Source organism: Leptodactylus fuscus, chromosome 3 (assembly GCF_031893055.1).
Source record: "Leptodactylus fuscus isolate aLepFus1 chromosome 3, aLepFus1.hap2, whole genome shotgun sequence".
Classification (NCBI taxonomy): domain Eukaryota; kingdom Metazoa; phylum Chordata; class Amphibia; order Anura; family Leptodactylidae; genus Leptodactylus; species Leptodactylus fuscus.
In genome coordinates this window covers 154428595-154445224 of record NC_134267.1, presented here as the reverse complement: position 1 = coordinate 154445224, position 16630 = coordinate 154428595, and the positions used below count along the sequence as shown (strand labels likewise).

Below are 16630 nucleotides of genomic sequence, written 5' to 3'. Positions count from 1 at the left end.
GCCGTTCATCCAAGTTGTTCCTGTTGAGCAAGTAGTTGTACTTGAGATATTTAAATACTGGATACTCTGCTTTTTCTCTTTTTTGTCATCTATCTTGGATTCATGGAGTCTTCCTGCAGGTATAGATCTTTGTATGTAAGTATAGCTCATGCATGCAAAAGGTCTACATGGTCAATTTAATCATCACGTTTGGCACGATATAAAATACTTTGCAATCTCAATCTTTTAATAATGATTTTTCATAAGACACATGCAAGGTTTTCCTCATCTTAATATATCATTTTGCCAGTAACATACCGTATTTATAACATTTTCCTTATTTTGTGTGCTACATTTAACTGATGTTTTGTCATCTTTGTTTATACAGGTGATGAAACTTACCAAGATATATTCAGAGATTTCTCCCATATGGCATCCAACAATCCTGAAAAATTGAACCGTTTTCCTCAGACAGAATCACGGAAGTCATGAATTTTATACAATATGAGTTTTACTTCACTGTTAAAATGAGTATTTAATCACAATGGCAGAACTATTTATTAGCCTGGTCTTTAAATGTGCATACCGATGCTTAGCTGCTCTTGGTGGCAAGGTTTAGCATTCCATGTGTCCGCCAAAGAAGGGATTACTGCTCCGAGTAAACCACTATTCTGCTTCTTGAATGGGACACCATTAAGCAGAATGGTGGTTGACAGCTGCCTCCTCAGAAATGCTGTGGGTGTTCTTTGTGTGGAGTATATGAACAAATATGCATTCAGCTTGCTTTCTAGATGCTACTATATAGGATCCATGTAAGGCTGTGCTGCCACGTTTTCTAGTTTTTACATGAAGAGGACCAATAGACATAGCTGCTTTATTAGTTATACCCTTCTTAAAGTTCTGAAGTATTCTGCACTTCGTAGACAGCATTGCACTAATTTATTACAACTGTCAGACATGGATGAAAGTATCTACATGTAACAATACATGGGAAGTGTGAGAACATACAAAGGAAGAAAATGAACTGCTCACCAAAGAGATGCTGCTGTTTCTCTACTTAACGCCCATTTCTAATGGTGAATACTCATGTTTTATCATGGGTGGTGTAAAATGTGTGACTGACACTACAGGTTGTTACTTGGTCACCTTCATTTTCCAACAGTCACTATTCTTCTAGTTTTGAATGGCAAACCTAAAGCCATAGAACCGTATACCAAAATATTCTTTATCAGTATATTACTGATTTTATTAAATTCAAACTTTCACTTTGTGCTTGCTATTTGTTCAGTGATGTCCTTGTTATAAAATCTGTCACCAAACGAAATTCATCTATATTGGTTTACTATTGTTGAGATATATGCACACAATGATCATGATACAGTATGCATTTATAGATCCTCTGGCCTGTTCACTTTTATTGTATGTGGACATTGCATTAATACTGTAATAGTAAAGGTGCTTCCATTTCTGTATTTACTACCAGGACATGCTGAATAATTGTCATCCACTTCTCTAGAATTATTTTCCCATTACTGAACATGAATGAGCCATGCATTCTTACATTTCTGTATTCTAATCTAAAACAGGGCCAAGTAGATTTGAAAACTCTCTGATCTGTGATAAAGCCATACTGTATATCATTTTATATAGATATTTTAGATTGTTAGAGAGTTGTACATAGAAAAAATGTAGTTATTTTTTATTAAATGTATTTTAGTTGTATCATTCAAGAATAGTTAGCACATGGTTATAGAGGACCTATCAGTAAAACACAAAAAGTGACATTAGGTGAAACTATCGGTCTTTGCAGATCAATAGAATATTGGATGATTGATTTCCCTTAGTTTTATTGTTGACAGCATTGTATTTCAGATCCATGTGCAGTCCTGGTATGACAGGACTAGGTTCGGACAGCACACACATTGCTGGTTAAGGGGGATATGCACACTTGTTCCATATGAAAGAAAAATCACAGTGTGTCCATTTCTGGCCTATAGTTGCAGACTAGAAGAAATGGCTGTGTATTTAAGTCCTTACGTTTGTTATGGCACGTTGACCTATATATCTGATGAGATCTTCTGGGCAGTACCAACTTTTGGTGTGTGTGTCTGACTCTGTACAACATCTCAATGACAAAGTGAAGTCTTTTGCTTAGATGTAGCCAGGGTTTTGGATTAGCAAGTCTGTTCACCTGTTTTGACATTTTGTTTTGCCATTGGTCAATAAAATACATTGGGTGAAAATTACTCACCTATATTTATCACAAATTCACCAAAAGGTGAATCATTGCATATTTCAAGTAATTCACCAATGCAGCCCAATGGACAGAGAAATCTGAAAGGGGCACATTTTCCTCACCTCCCTGAATATTATGTAGACAAGTGTTTTATTCATCATCCTTGTAATAAGGTTTCCCTGTGTATTATGCAACCCAGCGAAAGGGGAAAGATACCCCTGCTTCTAAAAGGTTAACCTGCTAGAGCTGCTTGGAAAGGGTTAATCTGCTGGACATGGACATAACTGCTTGGAAATGGTTTGGGGTTTTTACTACATATAGACCACACTGAGGTGTGAGATGTGACAGTGTACCTCTGATGCTGCTGCTTTATAGCCTCCTCCCGCTCCCTCATGTTACACAGGGGTCCATCATATATTGCTGCATGCTTTGTCTCTACCCAGTCTGTGGAGAGGCAGACTTCAGCCGGAATTGTCTTCCCTTAAAGGGACAGAGCTTTTATCAAATTAGGAAATGTTTTACTTTTGCTAATTCTAAACCCTGAATGGCCACGTATTCTAGAGACCCATCATATAGCACTTTGGATCTCCTTTGGCCTTCAAATCTACAGAAATGTTTGTGGCAGAGATTTTTCTAGGAATAGCGCCCCTCGTGGACGGGATAGCTTCCCATAGTTGCTGTAAATTAAATGGAGGCTCTGAACCACCTGTTCCAGAGATGCTCAATAGTACTGTGAAGGCCAGGGATGGAAGGAAACTTTGCTGTCATGTTTCTGGAACCAGCCCCGGACTAGACAACTTTTGTGGCATAAGGCATTGTGCTGCTGGAAGTGTTCTGGCCTAGGGTAACTAGCTGCCATGAAAAGATAACATCCACAGAAGCCCCTTTTGCTGAAGAATTTATCTTGGTACCATTCTTGGTATACCTCTGGCACCAAAGCACAAGAAAATCCCTCAAAGTTGGTAGTTTTTGAAATAGTCCAATACCGATGACCAGACATTGTTAAAGTATCTCAAATTGCTGGATATTCCCATATTAATGTGATTCACACTGAATCTCATGTACAGTAAACTGGCTCTCCTTATTTTATTTGACACTTTGGGGTCATATGTTTCCCTACAGGAAAGCCCCAGTTGTGAAAGAGCAAGCAATATGCAAAGCTTATACTACGCAGCTAGAGTTCTCCTTGCCAATAATAACCTGAATATCAGTCTGAATTGGGCCTTTATAAAGTGGCCTTTCAAAATATATTTAAGGGATTTCATATACTGGTCTCTTATAACTTTATGACAAGCGGAAATAGGTCCAAAGTATTCCAGGGTGGTAGGGAACAAAGCACAAGTAATGAAAGCTGGAGCAGCCAGCTTACAAAGCTTATCTCACCAAATACAATTTTTCTGGTTTGGGGCCCATCATTTTAGATTAATGTAAGAAATAGGTTCTGCGTTATGAGAGTTATTGTTTCCTTAATTTCATCTTTTTTCTGTAATATTCATTAGCGATGCTGTCCGTGTGACTTCACATACACTCCTGGTCAACAGTAAACTGGGCTTCTCAAAGCAACTTAAAGGAGCACTCCAGGTAAAACTGATACACTGTGTAATACTTAGCATGGAGAGTTCCTTTAAGCTAAAACATTAAAGGATTACGACAGCATTATATATGGAGGTTAACAATGCTGAAAAGAGCAAAGTGAGCAATTTGTCAGTTAACACTTGGCACTCCTTGGCACTGCTAGTGCTGCCCAATACCTTGTTACAAAGATACTGTATACTCATATGAATGTCACTCCCTGTATTAACCCATTAACTGCCATTTTTTTTCCAATTTTGACTTTATTTATGTCTGTCTACATCCCAATAGTGAGAAAAACATGGCAATGCATGCACGTGGACAGTTTAGGTTTCCTATCACGGGCGACATACTGGTGGAGCACGTGAACGTCCCGTTTTTATTACTCAATGACAGATGGAGTTCGTAGGTGGATTAAAGTACCTGATCCCCAATCGGGAATCATGGCAGTTAATGGAATAATAGCGATATCTGCTTTGTCCATCTATCTAATAGCTGAGCATGCAAGGTCAACCCTGTACAATGTTCTGTATCAGTCCCGCGGTGATACCTCAGCAAAGTTGAAATTAGAACCCTCTACCACGGCTGTCCTTATGTAAGTGCTGTGAAAGCCATGGTGCCCAGAAAACGTGCAGTCACATGAGTGGACAAACAAACCAGCACCAAAAGTAAAGCCAAGCGATGTTACCCTTCACATTCATAAGTAAATATCACTTTTAAATGTGTTAATAGCAAAATTGCTTATTTAACAGATTTCAGCATATTAAATGCAACGGCAGCACAATCCATTTACTTGTTGGACAAACCTTATACTATGTCAAATGTCTTGAAAAATGAATGAAATGGATAATAAAAGTTAAGGAGTTCATTTGACCGAATCTTTGAGAATACATTAAGATACTAATATTGATTGTAATAAAAAAAAAAAGTGACATGCTTTTAAAGAGCAAATCATATGGGACCACAATGCTATAAAAATGTATATGTAGTGCTAAATATGTAGCTTTTATTTCATGTTTGATGAATAATTGTCTATGGTAGACCCGAGAAGCACAAGTGTTAATAGAATTTCAGTTTCTCAGAAAACCTTTAGCTAGTTCCTATGACCTTCTTACTTTGACTTCTGAATAAGCTGTTGCTGATAGTATTGGTTGCCCGGGAAGGGTTTATAAGATAAGTTAGTACAGTCATTTTTTTTCCTTCCCTAAGAACAGTATTACTTAATTAGAATTAGAACCGGTTATACTGTATCTGCCCTTCATCCCCATTATAAAATGTAAAGCTGGGCCATTTCTAAGAGTTCAGATGGCTGGAAGAGCTGACAGTAGCAGTCTTCTGTGCATATATCTATCCACTGTGTGGCATTTCTCTGGTTCTTGCCAATACTTGGAAAGTTGGCGAGTGACAACCTTCACAAACCATACATACAGTAAGTGGCGTGTTACTCAGAAATCAGCCTTCTAAAATGGTTAGTGTATGGCTAGCTTACAGGACCTGTCTGCTGTCATGAATTGTATTGTTTTAATACATTCTCTACAATAACAATTTTAAGCATATTTTCTTAGGGTTCTGTCTTGTTCCATCTCTCTGTTAATATTTCACAAAATGTACAAATAAATCGACAACTGAGTGTTACCAGTTGCAGATCTGTCCCATCTGACGCTGGTTATTTTTGGTGCTGTGTGTGGAGAGACTCATCGTCCTAGTTGTCAGTTTATTGTCAGTTGTCGGTTTATTCATACATTTTTTTTCAATGAGGAATGACCAGAATTAACAATGAAGATCTAAGAAATAAATCCTCACTGTTAATTCTTAGGGAATATAATACACCTCATACACATCTGAGTGGTGACAGGTCCTATGTTAGCTTAGCTTACACTCTAGCAACTTGTTTATTGAATATAACCTGGGGCTTTTATTTTCCTTAGGCAAGTCCTTATGTCAGTCTGTCATGTTAAGCCTATATGTCATATGTCACTCGTAAAGCACTGCCAGATCCTTAAAGGAATTCTATCATTAAAAAAATGTTTTTAAACTAAAACCACATAGGAATAGACTTATGAAAGGCTATTCATCTCTTACCTTTATTTTGAAGATCCACGCAGCAGATTTTGAATTTAGTCTTCTTTCTTCATTATGATTGTGCTCAGAAAGTACAGGGGGGGCGTTCCTCCTCTGCTCAGAGCACAGCATTGTTCTCCATTCCAGCGCTGCAGCTGCCTTCTGCGCATGTCCGGTGGCCATTTTTTGGTGGTCTCATGTGAGAGACCACTGCAAAATGGTGGCAGAACATGCACAGTCGACTGTTCAGTCGGATATTTTGCAGTGGTCTCCTGTAAGAAGAAGAGTGAGGAGGAGGAGATGCAAAAGACAGTGGTGGCGCTGGAATGGAGAACAACGCTGTGTACTCAGGAAGCACAGCGGGCGTTCCTCCTGTGTTCAGAGCAATTACCAGAATGAAGAAAGAAGACAAAATAAAAAAATGGTGGCACAGACCTGCAAAATAAAGGTAAGAGATGAATAGCCTTTCTAAAGGCTATTCCTGTGTGTTTTTAGTTTAAAAACTATTTTTTTAATTATTAGAATCCTGTTAATCAGTAACTGTTGGCGAGACATCTTTTTCACCTAAACATGATATAATGGGAGTGTAACCTTCCCCCCCACTCCCTCCTTCCTGTTTCCATAAGTAAATCTTTCTTCTGATTAATCTCTTGTGATTTCTATTGAAGACTTCTTACTGTGAGTAGTCCTACATATCCCCCTATTCATGGCTCAGCTGTCTGAAGAGACTGAAAAATGAGACCTTCTGTGGCCTCCAAGGCACCTGAGACTGGAGCTACAACAACCTTGGGAAAATGGCCCCTTTCTGTTTAGGTGAAGCATATGTCGATTGTCCCTTTTCACCTCCTGTGTCCTTCCAGTCTGTACCCTGTTCTAAGTGCAATATTTTCACAAGGATACATCAAGAGATTGGGGACACCATTTTTGCGTTGAATATTTCTTCCAGATAATGTGCTTTCATGAATGTCAAAACATATCTAGTTTTATTGTAATCATTTTTGTAAGTTAAACTTGAATGTAGCTTTATTTTTGCTCACTCAAAGAAAAAGAAATCTTCTGTTAGTGTAAATGTACATTATGTAACAATTGTAAATACTTGATTAAATAATTTGTACACTGCATAATCAGAACAATATGCAATTTCAATAAAAGAAAAGGAGGAAAAATCTTTGGTATAAGTTGTAGTTGCATACATTAATACGTGGTCCGATCAATCAAAGCTTGCTGGGCATCAGACACCTGGGGCCACCGCCGCTGATCAGCTGTTTGAAGAGACTCCATCGCGTTTGGGAGAGAGTTGTAGTCTCTTCACTGACAGCCGTGCGCAGTGCCATACATTGTAAGGTGGTTGTCCTTGGGTTTTAAATAGAATTGGTCATATATTGAATGAACTTGGGAGTGCTGTCACTACAAACAGCTGCTCTGTGGAGGTCCTCTTGCTGTAATTACGCCTCTCTTACCTTAAATACCATCTTTTAATCTGCTGATTTATTTGAAAAGTAGCCCTTGAAATACACTGGCTTGCAAAAGTACACATACCCCTTGAACTTTTTTCACATTTTGTCACTTTACAAACACAAAATTTAAATGTATTTTATTGAGATTTTAAGTGAAAGACCAACACAAAGTAGAAGATAATTGTGAAGTGGATTGAACATGATACATGGTTTCCAATTTAGTCAAATAAAAATCTGAAAAGTGTGACATGCAAAAGTATTCAGTCCCCTATATCAATACTCAATGGGATTTAGGTCTGGCCTTTCTAACACATGAATATTCTTTGATCTAAACCATTCCACTGTAGCTCTGGCTGTAAGTTTAGGGTCATTGTCTTGCTGGATGGTGAATCTCCTTCCCAGTCTCAAGTCTTTTGCAGCCTCCAACAGGTTTTCTTCCAGGATTGTCCTGTATGTAGCTCCATCCATCTTCCCATCAACTCCGCCCAGCTTCCCTGTCCCTGCTGAAGAAAAGCCTCCACACAGCATGATACTGCCACCATGTTTCACAGTGGGGATGATGTGTACAGGGTGATGAGCAGTGTTACTTTTCTGCCAAACACAGCACTTTTGCATTTAGGCCAAAAAGACCAGAACACCTTCTTACACATGTTTGCTGTGTTCCCTACATGGCTCGTGGCAAACTCCAAACGGCACTTATGTCTTTCTTTCAGCAATAGTTTTAGAGTGATATCTCGCCCCACTGTCAGAAGGCCGTTCCTAACAGTCTAGTGTCATCGATGACGCTAGATTGTTAGGAACCAGCAAGAGCACTGATATCTCGAGCCCTGGGGACATAACGGGAAAGCTTTCTAGCAGTATACTGTATATAACTGCATATGCATGAAGGTCTTTTTTTTAACTTGCAGGCTGTAAGGAACAAATATTTGGTGCACACATCAAAGACTCTACAATTCTTGGCTTGGCTTAACATAGGTTAATCATCTCTTGCTTATTAAGACAAATATGTGGTGCACAACAGGAATCTTTGGTGAACAAAGTAAATTGTAAATTCTTTACACCATTTTAAACTTGGGCTACTTTGCACAAGAAATATGCGCCATATTTGTTCTTTTCTGCTCCATAAATGTGTTGTAAATTAAAGGGGCTCTAGCATTGGGAAAAGTCATTTTTAACTAAGCACATCCTTGCATAGCCTTTAGAACAGGGGTAGGGAACCTTTGGCTCTCCAGCTGCTGTGAAACTACAACTCCCAGCATGCTCCATTCACTTCCATGGGAGTTCCCAGAACAGCAGAGCCAGTATGCATGCTGGGAGTTGTAGTTGTGCAACAGCTGGAGAGCCGTACGTTCCCTACCCCTGCTTTAGAAAGTCTATTCCACATGTACCTTTTGTATGTAAATCGCCTCAGTGGTTTTTGAATGAGACAGTTTTTATTCATATGCTAATTAACCTATTGGTGCACCCAGGAAGTCTGATTGTGCACCCACTGCTATTCTTTCCTATGTATCTATACAGCACAGGCTGCTGCTGATTTCCTGTTTGCACACACAGATAGGAGAGAATAGCAGAGACTGTCACATTAGTGAAGTGTGTTCTTCTGCACCCACTTATTGCATGAACAAAAAGCTCTATAACGCTGAGGCCACAATTTGTGTAAAAGCTGTTCTTTTGAGCAAAGGCAACAGTGATTTTAAAAGGAATGGAAAATATAAAAGAAGCTCTTATACTTCTCCATTCTGCTAAATCCATTCCTGGCTATCGCTCAAAAGCAAAATACAGGAAAATCTGAAATCAAAATGCAGCTTTATTCATACCATGTGTTCTCAGGCTAAATCTGTTTAAAGCCAAGATGGATGTTGAATGGGAATCTAATCTACATCGACATTCACAGATGGAATTCAGGGGAACATGAGTCTGATAACTATGGCCTCTGCTGCTGACGCTGGTTTCACACCAGCGCCTGAACTCCGTTTTCGGGTTTCAGAAGATGGAAACCTGTCATGCCGAGTCCGGCTGTGAGTGTTTTGAACTCTCCGCGGCAAAACGTTTTGCCACAGAGAGCATAAGACGCTCACCGGCGCACACGGCTGGAGACTTTTCAAGCCCATTCAAATGCCAGCAGGTTTCCGTCTCCTGCCCCTGTTTTGTGCAGGAAATGGAAACCTGCAGAACAGAGTGCGGGCGCAGATGTGAACGAGCCCTATGACACCTAAGAAAGGCACCTCATAATATAATGGCCTCAAACAACAGCATTGGCAAAGCGCAAAAAGCACAGACCAAGAAGAACAAAATCCAAATGCTCAATAATTTCCTAAATATAGGTCATTAATATAAGATTTGGGAGTGTCCAACACCAAGCTACCCATTGAGCAGCTGTTCTGAGAGCCTAATACAGAGAATGGAGCAGGAAACAGACAGCTGATCTGAACGCAGATGTGAACCTAGCCTAAGCTATATATATATATATATATATATATATATATATATATATGGAAGCCATACACTAAGAGCAAATGTAACAAAAACAACCTATGGGAGAGAGAATCGTTGTCTCCTTTGGGGATGGATCTGGAGCTCATCCTGGGGTCTGGGCAAGGAGTCGCAAAGACTGGCCATCAATATTTGTAGTCTAGAAAATAACTTTCAGGCTACAGTTCTCTGTATGGTCACTTCACTGGGGACAATGACACTCTCTGTGCGCCGCCGCTGAACATGTTACCATTATATTAGCAAAAGATATAAAGGTGATTTAAAAAAAAAAATAAAAAAATGGTAGAGCTGCCTAGAGAAGAAACCTGAGACGAATTCCTGTCAGACACACTATTTCTATTATGATACAACGATACAACAGTCCTATGGGAGCGCCTCCTCTCCCCCCACTTCTAAGCTTATGTACACCCCTTATATGAGGTGTTTTTTCTTGCTAGACTTTGCACAATTCTTAAATATCCGCTCCGTGTGACTTCGCAATAGTCTGCTCAGCAACCGCGGAAAAAGCGCGAACACAGCGTCTCATCTGGACTAGGTGCTGTCAGTGCCGTCCCTTCACAAAGTAGCCAATCAAACGAGGCGGACACGGCAGGGAAGAGGCGGGCTTACTGCTGATTGGCTGTTGGTGTCTTCTATCATGTGATCCTCCAGCACATCCAGCATGGCTTCCCCCTGTTGCTCGGCAATGTTGTGGTGAGATGTATGAAGCTCGGTGTGCCCGGGGATGAGTACCGTGCTGCAGCTGAGCGGCAGGATCGCCACTATGAGGTCCTACCAAGCTGTCCTGCTGCTGCTCGCCGCCCTGGCTGTCTTTGCTTTCTATTACCTGGGCTCTGGGAAGGAGAATTTCTCCAGCACCACTCGGAGGATGAAGGAGAACAGCGCAGTGCACAGTGCAATCCCAGACATGGACCTGCTGCCGGCGTCTTCTGCAGAGCTCAAGCTCAGTGAAGGGAAGAGCAAGAACCTGGAGAGCCGGGGGGTGCAGGACTACCACCTGCTCATGATGTTCACCAAGGTGGACAGGAGTCCTGGCCTCAGGGACAAGTTCCAGGTGGCCCTGCGCTCCCTGGTCAAATATGGCAAGTTCGAGAGTACAGAGGTGCTGAGCCTGCACTTTGTAGCCGACGAGCCAAGCAAAGAGATCGGCAAAACTGTGCTCAGGGACCTGCTGCAAGGGGCCAGCTTCAAGTATAAGGTGGGTGCTCACTGACCTGTAAGGGGACTATATATATATATATATATATATATATATATATATACATATATATATATATATACACATACATACACACAGAGGCCACTAACGTGAAGCTTCTGGGCTCCAATGTAAACTGTAAATTGCTCCCTACCTGCCTTATGCCGTTTAGAATAGTGCTATATTTTAGGGTCCAGGGCCTGGACTGTTTCCGCTACACCCTCTATAACTATGCTCTTGTATATATTTGTGTTTCCCATATGGCCACAGCAGTGTACACAAGGCGACTGTTGGCTGCATGGTCACGTGGGTAGTCAGGAATGTCATTACTGTATCAGAGACCACTGGAGTGGTGGCAGAGGCATAGCTACCACCGTAGCAGACTTAGCTGCTGATATGGTGCCCATTTCCATTTAGACCTATGTATGATGGAAGAACGGACATCTTTGGCCATAATGCAGCCCAAGAAATAATTTTTAATTTGGCCATTACTTATTGGATTGTTCCAACAGATAATGACTGATACCCACTTATATCCTCTCCTGTCCAATCCTCCCTGTTCCTCGAATTCAGTGTTCACTGCACATTCCAACATATCCTGACCTGCTGTGTAATGCTCACTGGAGACCAAAGTGGAGGCAGGCCTGGCCAAGTCTGCCTCTTAAGAAAGGAGGAGTAGAAAGCTGAATTTGTCTGCTTATCTCTACTGGAGCATCATAGCTGCTGCATGTGTCATGATTATAATTGTCTTCATATGTTATGATGTCACAGTGTACATAGTGAGATTTATGTGCTGTGACCTCACTGTGGGCAATAGTCCTATACTGTGGCCGTTATCCCTGAACTGTGACATTTCTATGTTCATTACCCTGTGTGCTAAGGAGACCAAAATGATTGTACACTTCTAGTTTTAAACTTGCTGCTGAAGGTGGTCATGGTAGAAGGGGGTCCCATTACAAGTTTTGCTATGGGACCCCTTGTTATGCCCCTGAGCAGAGGTGCTGAAGCAGTGGGGGATTTACAGGGAAGCATTGGTGTGGACTAGAGAGAGAAAAAATTCCAACGGCGCCAGGGGTGGTGGAGTAGCACCTATAACTCCATGGTCAGTGATAGTTTGACCACTGGGACCACCACTGATCCTGAGAACAGTGCTCCAGTTCCTCTGTCCTGAAGTAGTATTAAATCAAGCTTGCGCACTGCTGCTCTGTTCATTCTCTATGGGAGCGCTGAAGATGGCCAAGTACAGTAATTGGCTATGACTGTTGTTCCCATAGAGAATGAATAGAGTGGACGAGTGCATGTCTAGTCTGCCGTCCATCAGGATTGAAGAATGGAGAACAGTTTTTGAGATTGATGGGGTACCAGACGTCAGACCCTCTCCGAACATGAAGTTATTCCATGTTCTGTTGATTGTGGACAACTTAATAATTTGGTAGACTCCCTATATACCTTGCCCTCGTCTTGATTTCCAGAATAAAGTATTCTGATGACAATAGTGCATAGGTCCCCAAGCTTGTGTTCACTGTCAGCTACATTCATCTTGTACTGGTGATCGAGAGACTCTTTGAATTAAAAAAAAAAAAAAAAAAAAAAAAAAAAAAAAAAATCTGTATTTTACTGTAATTATCTAAAGTTATTTATATTATGCAATCTAGATTGGCAATGGGAATTCCATGATGTATTTCCAGTATGTGTCATATTATGACCAGTGTTTATGGCTGTAACTGAGGGCTTCCATGGTGAGCTTCATTAGGTTGCTAGCTGCAAGGGGACCACTGCAATATAGTTCTCAAAATAGTTCTCAAAAACAAAGTGGCTGCATCCAACGTGTGTGTGTGTGTATAAGAACTTCTTTGATAGGTCCACTTGTTAGACCGAATGAAGATTTACATAGACCAGTAGGATTCGTCCTGCTCTGTTTTTGATGACCATAATCTCATTGGGACTCTGGGGTATTGGTGGTGTGCGTAAACAATGATGATAATAGTAATTGCCTTTCTTCTACTACAACCCCCCCCCCCAGGTTGTTTTATGCTTATAATAACCATAGAGAGTTGGGCAAATGAGTCATAATCACGTACAATGATGTAGCCTTTGTCTTACACTTAAGGGTATTAAAATGAGCGCTTAATTTTGAGCCATGATTTGTCTGTTTTACTTTTCATTAAATAGTTTTGGAATATCTTTTCTTAATACTCCATATGCTGTTCCTCTTATTCCTCCTGACCATACACTTAGAAAGGGAAAAATGGGAGTACCATTCCAATTGTCAAAGGGGTGTGTCTCTGCAAAGTCTGGTACTGTCAACACTGATTGGGGATACACGTGTTTGACAAGAGGAATAGTAATGTTCTTTTGTCAATTTATTTGTAAAAATTCAGGAGGAGCAATAGAGGAATAGTACAGCAAAGGTTTAGAAAATACATTAGAATTTTTGATTCATGGAGATTCCAAGTATTTACTAAAACTGAAATGTCTGGAGAGGAGACTACAATACTGCATGTGATACTGACTTCACTTCACCAGCCTGTGCTGGATTAGAGAACACACGAATGCCTGAAGTTTGGCCTGTCTTACCTGATGGTGTCAAGCAGTGAGAAGTACAGATTTCTTCAGAACATCAGCACGTTGGCAAGGTCAGCAGGATGTATAATTGTCAGTACCCCCCCCCCCCCCCAAACATTACTATTAAAGTGGATTGAAATTTTACCAAAAGTCAATCTTGATTAGATTCCCCTACTAAATTTTATCTGTGAAGATAGGCCTAGGAACCTTTAGTCAGGTCTTGGATTCAGTTAGCAAGCAATAACATGTTGTAGGGCAGAGTCTGCAGTATTAGTGTGAATGTACTGTAAATCCTGGTAGCCTTCATGCTGTAATGGGGCAGCTCTCTGGCATTATTACTATATTATGTCATTGTACCCTAAACACTATGTCCTGCACTTACCTGTGCATTTGTCTAGTAGTCAGCATTAGCCCCCTCACCCCTTTGCCTTCCTTGTGTCCCCACTTTCTAAGCTCCTGTGATGCCCTCTGTTGGGAGATAGCTGCATGCAGTTACCTATTGCTGCTCGGTTAGACTACTGTTATTATATGACAGCTGCTCCCTGCTCTATCTGCCTTGACTACTTTTGCAGAAAGAGAGGAAGGTGGAAACTAGTTTGTCTCTTCCAGCTCATTGCATTTGGCACCAGGTGGGATCAGCCAGCTGCCAAATACAGGAAGCAGGTCCAGCAATGTCCTAGATGCTTTTCAAGTGAATCACTGTCTCCGCATTACAAAGGGAGCAACATTTGTGTGTCTGAAATTAGGCTAAAGGATTTTGCAGATGAAGTGTTTATGGTGATCTCACAACCAGAAACCCAAGTTCCTTTTCTTTTCCAGTTGATGGCAAGATTTCATAGGATATCTGCAATTGTGATCAATTATAATAAATCTGAAACATTAGCGTCACATTGGTCCATGATGAGACTATGATGGGCCTTGGGAAGCTTTTAGGGCTAGTTCACACGGGACTATGAGGCAGATTTTCACAGCAGATTTCGCCTCAAAATCTGCCTCCATACAATGGTGGCCTATGGAGACCGCTAGCTTTAGTTTTTCCACTAGCGTTTTTTTGCCGCTAGTGGAAAAAAGAAGCGACCTGACCTTTCTTCAGGGAGATTCCGCCTGAGGAAAGCAATAGAAGTGAATGGGAGGTAAAAACTGTGTTTGGCGCGTTTTTTTTTGCAAAAAACTCAACTAAAAACCACGCCGCGGTTTTTTAAGGTGCATTCACTTTGGAGGAGGGGAAAACAGCCTGGCGTTTTCTGAAGCGGTTTTTACCAAAAACCGATCCAGAAAACGCTCCAAAAACCGTGTCAAGGTCCAAAAACCACTTCCTAATTAGGAAGCGTTTTTTTTCCAGACCAAAATAAGCCAGGTGGTTTTCACGTGTGACGCTAGGTTCACACCTGCGTTCTACTTTCCGTTCTGTGCTTTCCGTCTTCTGCATGCCAGAAGACGCAAAGCACAGACCGGGTCCGGCCGTGAGCGGCCGTGAGCGTTTTAGGCTCTCCGCTGTGAAACCGGATTTTTTTATCTGGACACAGAGTCCTGCATGTCCGACTCTGTGTCCGGATTATAAAACCCGGTTTCGCGGCGGAGAGCGCAAAACGCTCACTGCCGGACATGTCTCTCACCCATTCAAATGAATGGGTGAGAAAGTCTCCTGCAGGTTTCCGTCTCCTGCTCTGTTTTATGCAGGAAATGGAAACCTGCACAACGGAGAGGGCAACGTAGATGTGAACGAGCCCTGAACTAGCCATTCATGGGTCATTCTTCCCAGGGATCTTGATACTCTAAGGGTCCTTTCACACCTGCGCTCATTGTGCAGTTTGTGCATTCCACCAGGTTTCCATTTTCTGCCCCAGCGAAACGGGACAGAGGACGGAAACCCGGCAGTCAGTTTTAAAGCCCATTCACTTGAATGGGTTTGCAAAGGTCACTGCCTGTGTGTGTCTTCTGCTTGTCCACGGGGAAACCATTTTTTTTTTAGCCAGACACAAAGTCCCACGTGTCCGGCTAAAAAAAAATCAAAACGGTACACGGGTGGTCACCTTTGCAAACTCATGTAAATGAATGTAAAAGAAAAAAAAGAGGGACAGCACCGCGCTGTATATAGTGTAGTAAGTGAGTGAAGTGAGAATAAAATCCAATTTAATGGTTATTCTCACCTGGCCGGGTTGTGAAGGATCACAATCACCATATAGGTTTTGGAACCGTTCACTAGGGGGTTCCTTCCTGGGGGTAGTGTGAGGTGCAACGTCCAATCACCAAGGTGTGAGGATATGAAGTCAAGGACCATGAACAAGGACTGCGCTTTACCCGTAGGATTTTTGAAGAACTGTATTTTTATTAAGATTCACACACTGTGTGTGAATCTCAATAAAAATACAGTTCTTCAAAAATCCTACGGGTAAAGCGCAGTCCTTGTTGATGGTCCTTGACTTCATGTAGATAAATGGGTTTTAAAACTGACCGCCTGGTTTCCGATCCCTTTCAAGTTTTGCCGGGGCAGAAGACGCAAACCCGGCGGAATGCACACACCGGACAACGAGCGCAGGAGTGAAAGGACCCTAAGTAGACTAAACGTTACGGATTTGAGTACAAGCTGATGACCTTATTTAATGCTCTGGGGAATGGGATGAACCTCTCACACAGGTTCATGGTATCCTACAGAAATCACTGAACTGAGACAGCCATAAATCCACTCTGTGACCTGATAAGAATCTTGGAACTGTGGAATTGTTTACGCGTATATACCAATAAGCCTCTCTCCCCCCCCCCCCTCCTAAAATTAGCGTCCTGTTGTACATAAATATGCATCCTTCAGAAATTGTTTTTAGATATAGCTGAAGTGAAGCCGAGAGCTTTGAAACGTTATAATCTGTCATCATTATGAGTTTACATTAAAAAAAGGTATCATCTACTGAAGACTTTCAAGTTTTTTGTTTTTTATATAAACTTTACCCCCTTCCTTTTCTCCTCATCTGTATATGAATAAAGCAACAATTCACGTAGAAGTGAGCTCCAAAGCTGAATAACAGAGACTTGTTAGGAAACTGTAGAGTCTCTTCTATAGGGTACTGTGAT

The 16630-nt window shown here is 41.3% G+C and overlaps 2 protein-coding genes across 4 annotated transcripts in view; both read left to right on the top strand.

Annotated features, from left to right (window-relative positions):
• Positions 1-5943, top strand: part of ACAP2 (ArfGAP with coiled-coil, ankyrin repeat and PH domains 2) — a 99690-nt gene extending 93747 nt beyond the window's left edge. For all 3 annotated transcript variants that reach the window (XM_075268579.1, XM_075268578.1, XM_075268576.1), the window contains one exon: positions 368-5943. In XM_075268579.1, the coding sequence (XP_075124680.1) occupies positions 368-471 (104 nt within the window). In that variant the 3' untranslated portion in view covers positions 472-5943. The remainder of the gene's footprint in view (positions 1-367) is intronic.
• Positions 5944-10454: 4511 nt separating this feature from the next.
• XXYLT1 (xyloside xylosyltransferase 1) overlaps positions 10455-16630 on the top strand; it is a 149636-nt gene continuing 143460 nt past the window's right edge. The window contains exon 1 of the mRNA XM_075268580.1: positions 10455-10996. Within this exon, the coding sequence (XP_075124681.1) occupies positions 10523-10996 (474 nt within the window). The 5' untranslated portion in view covers positions 10455-10522. The remainder of the gene's footprint in view (positions 10997-16630) is intronic.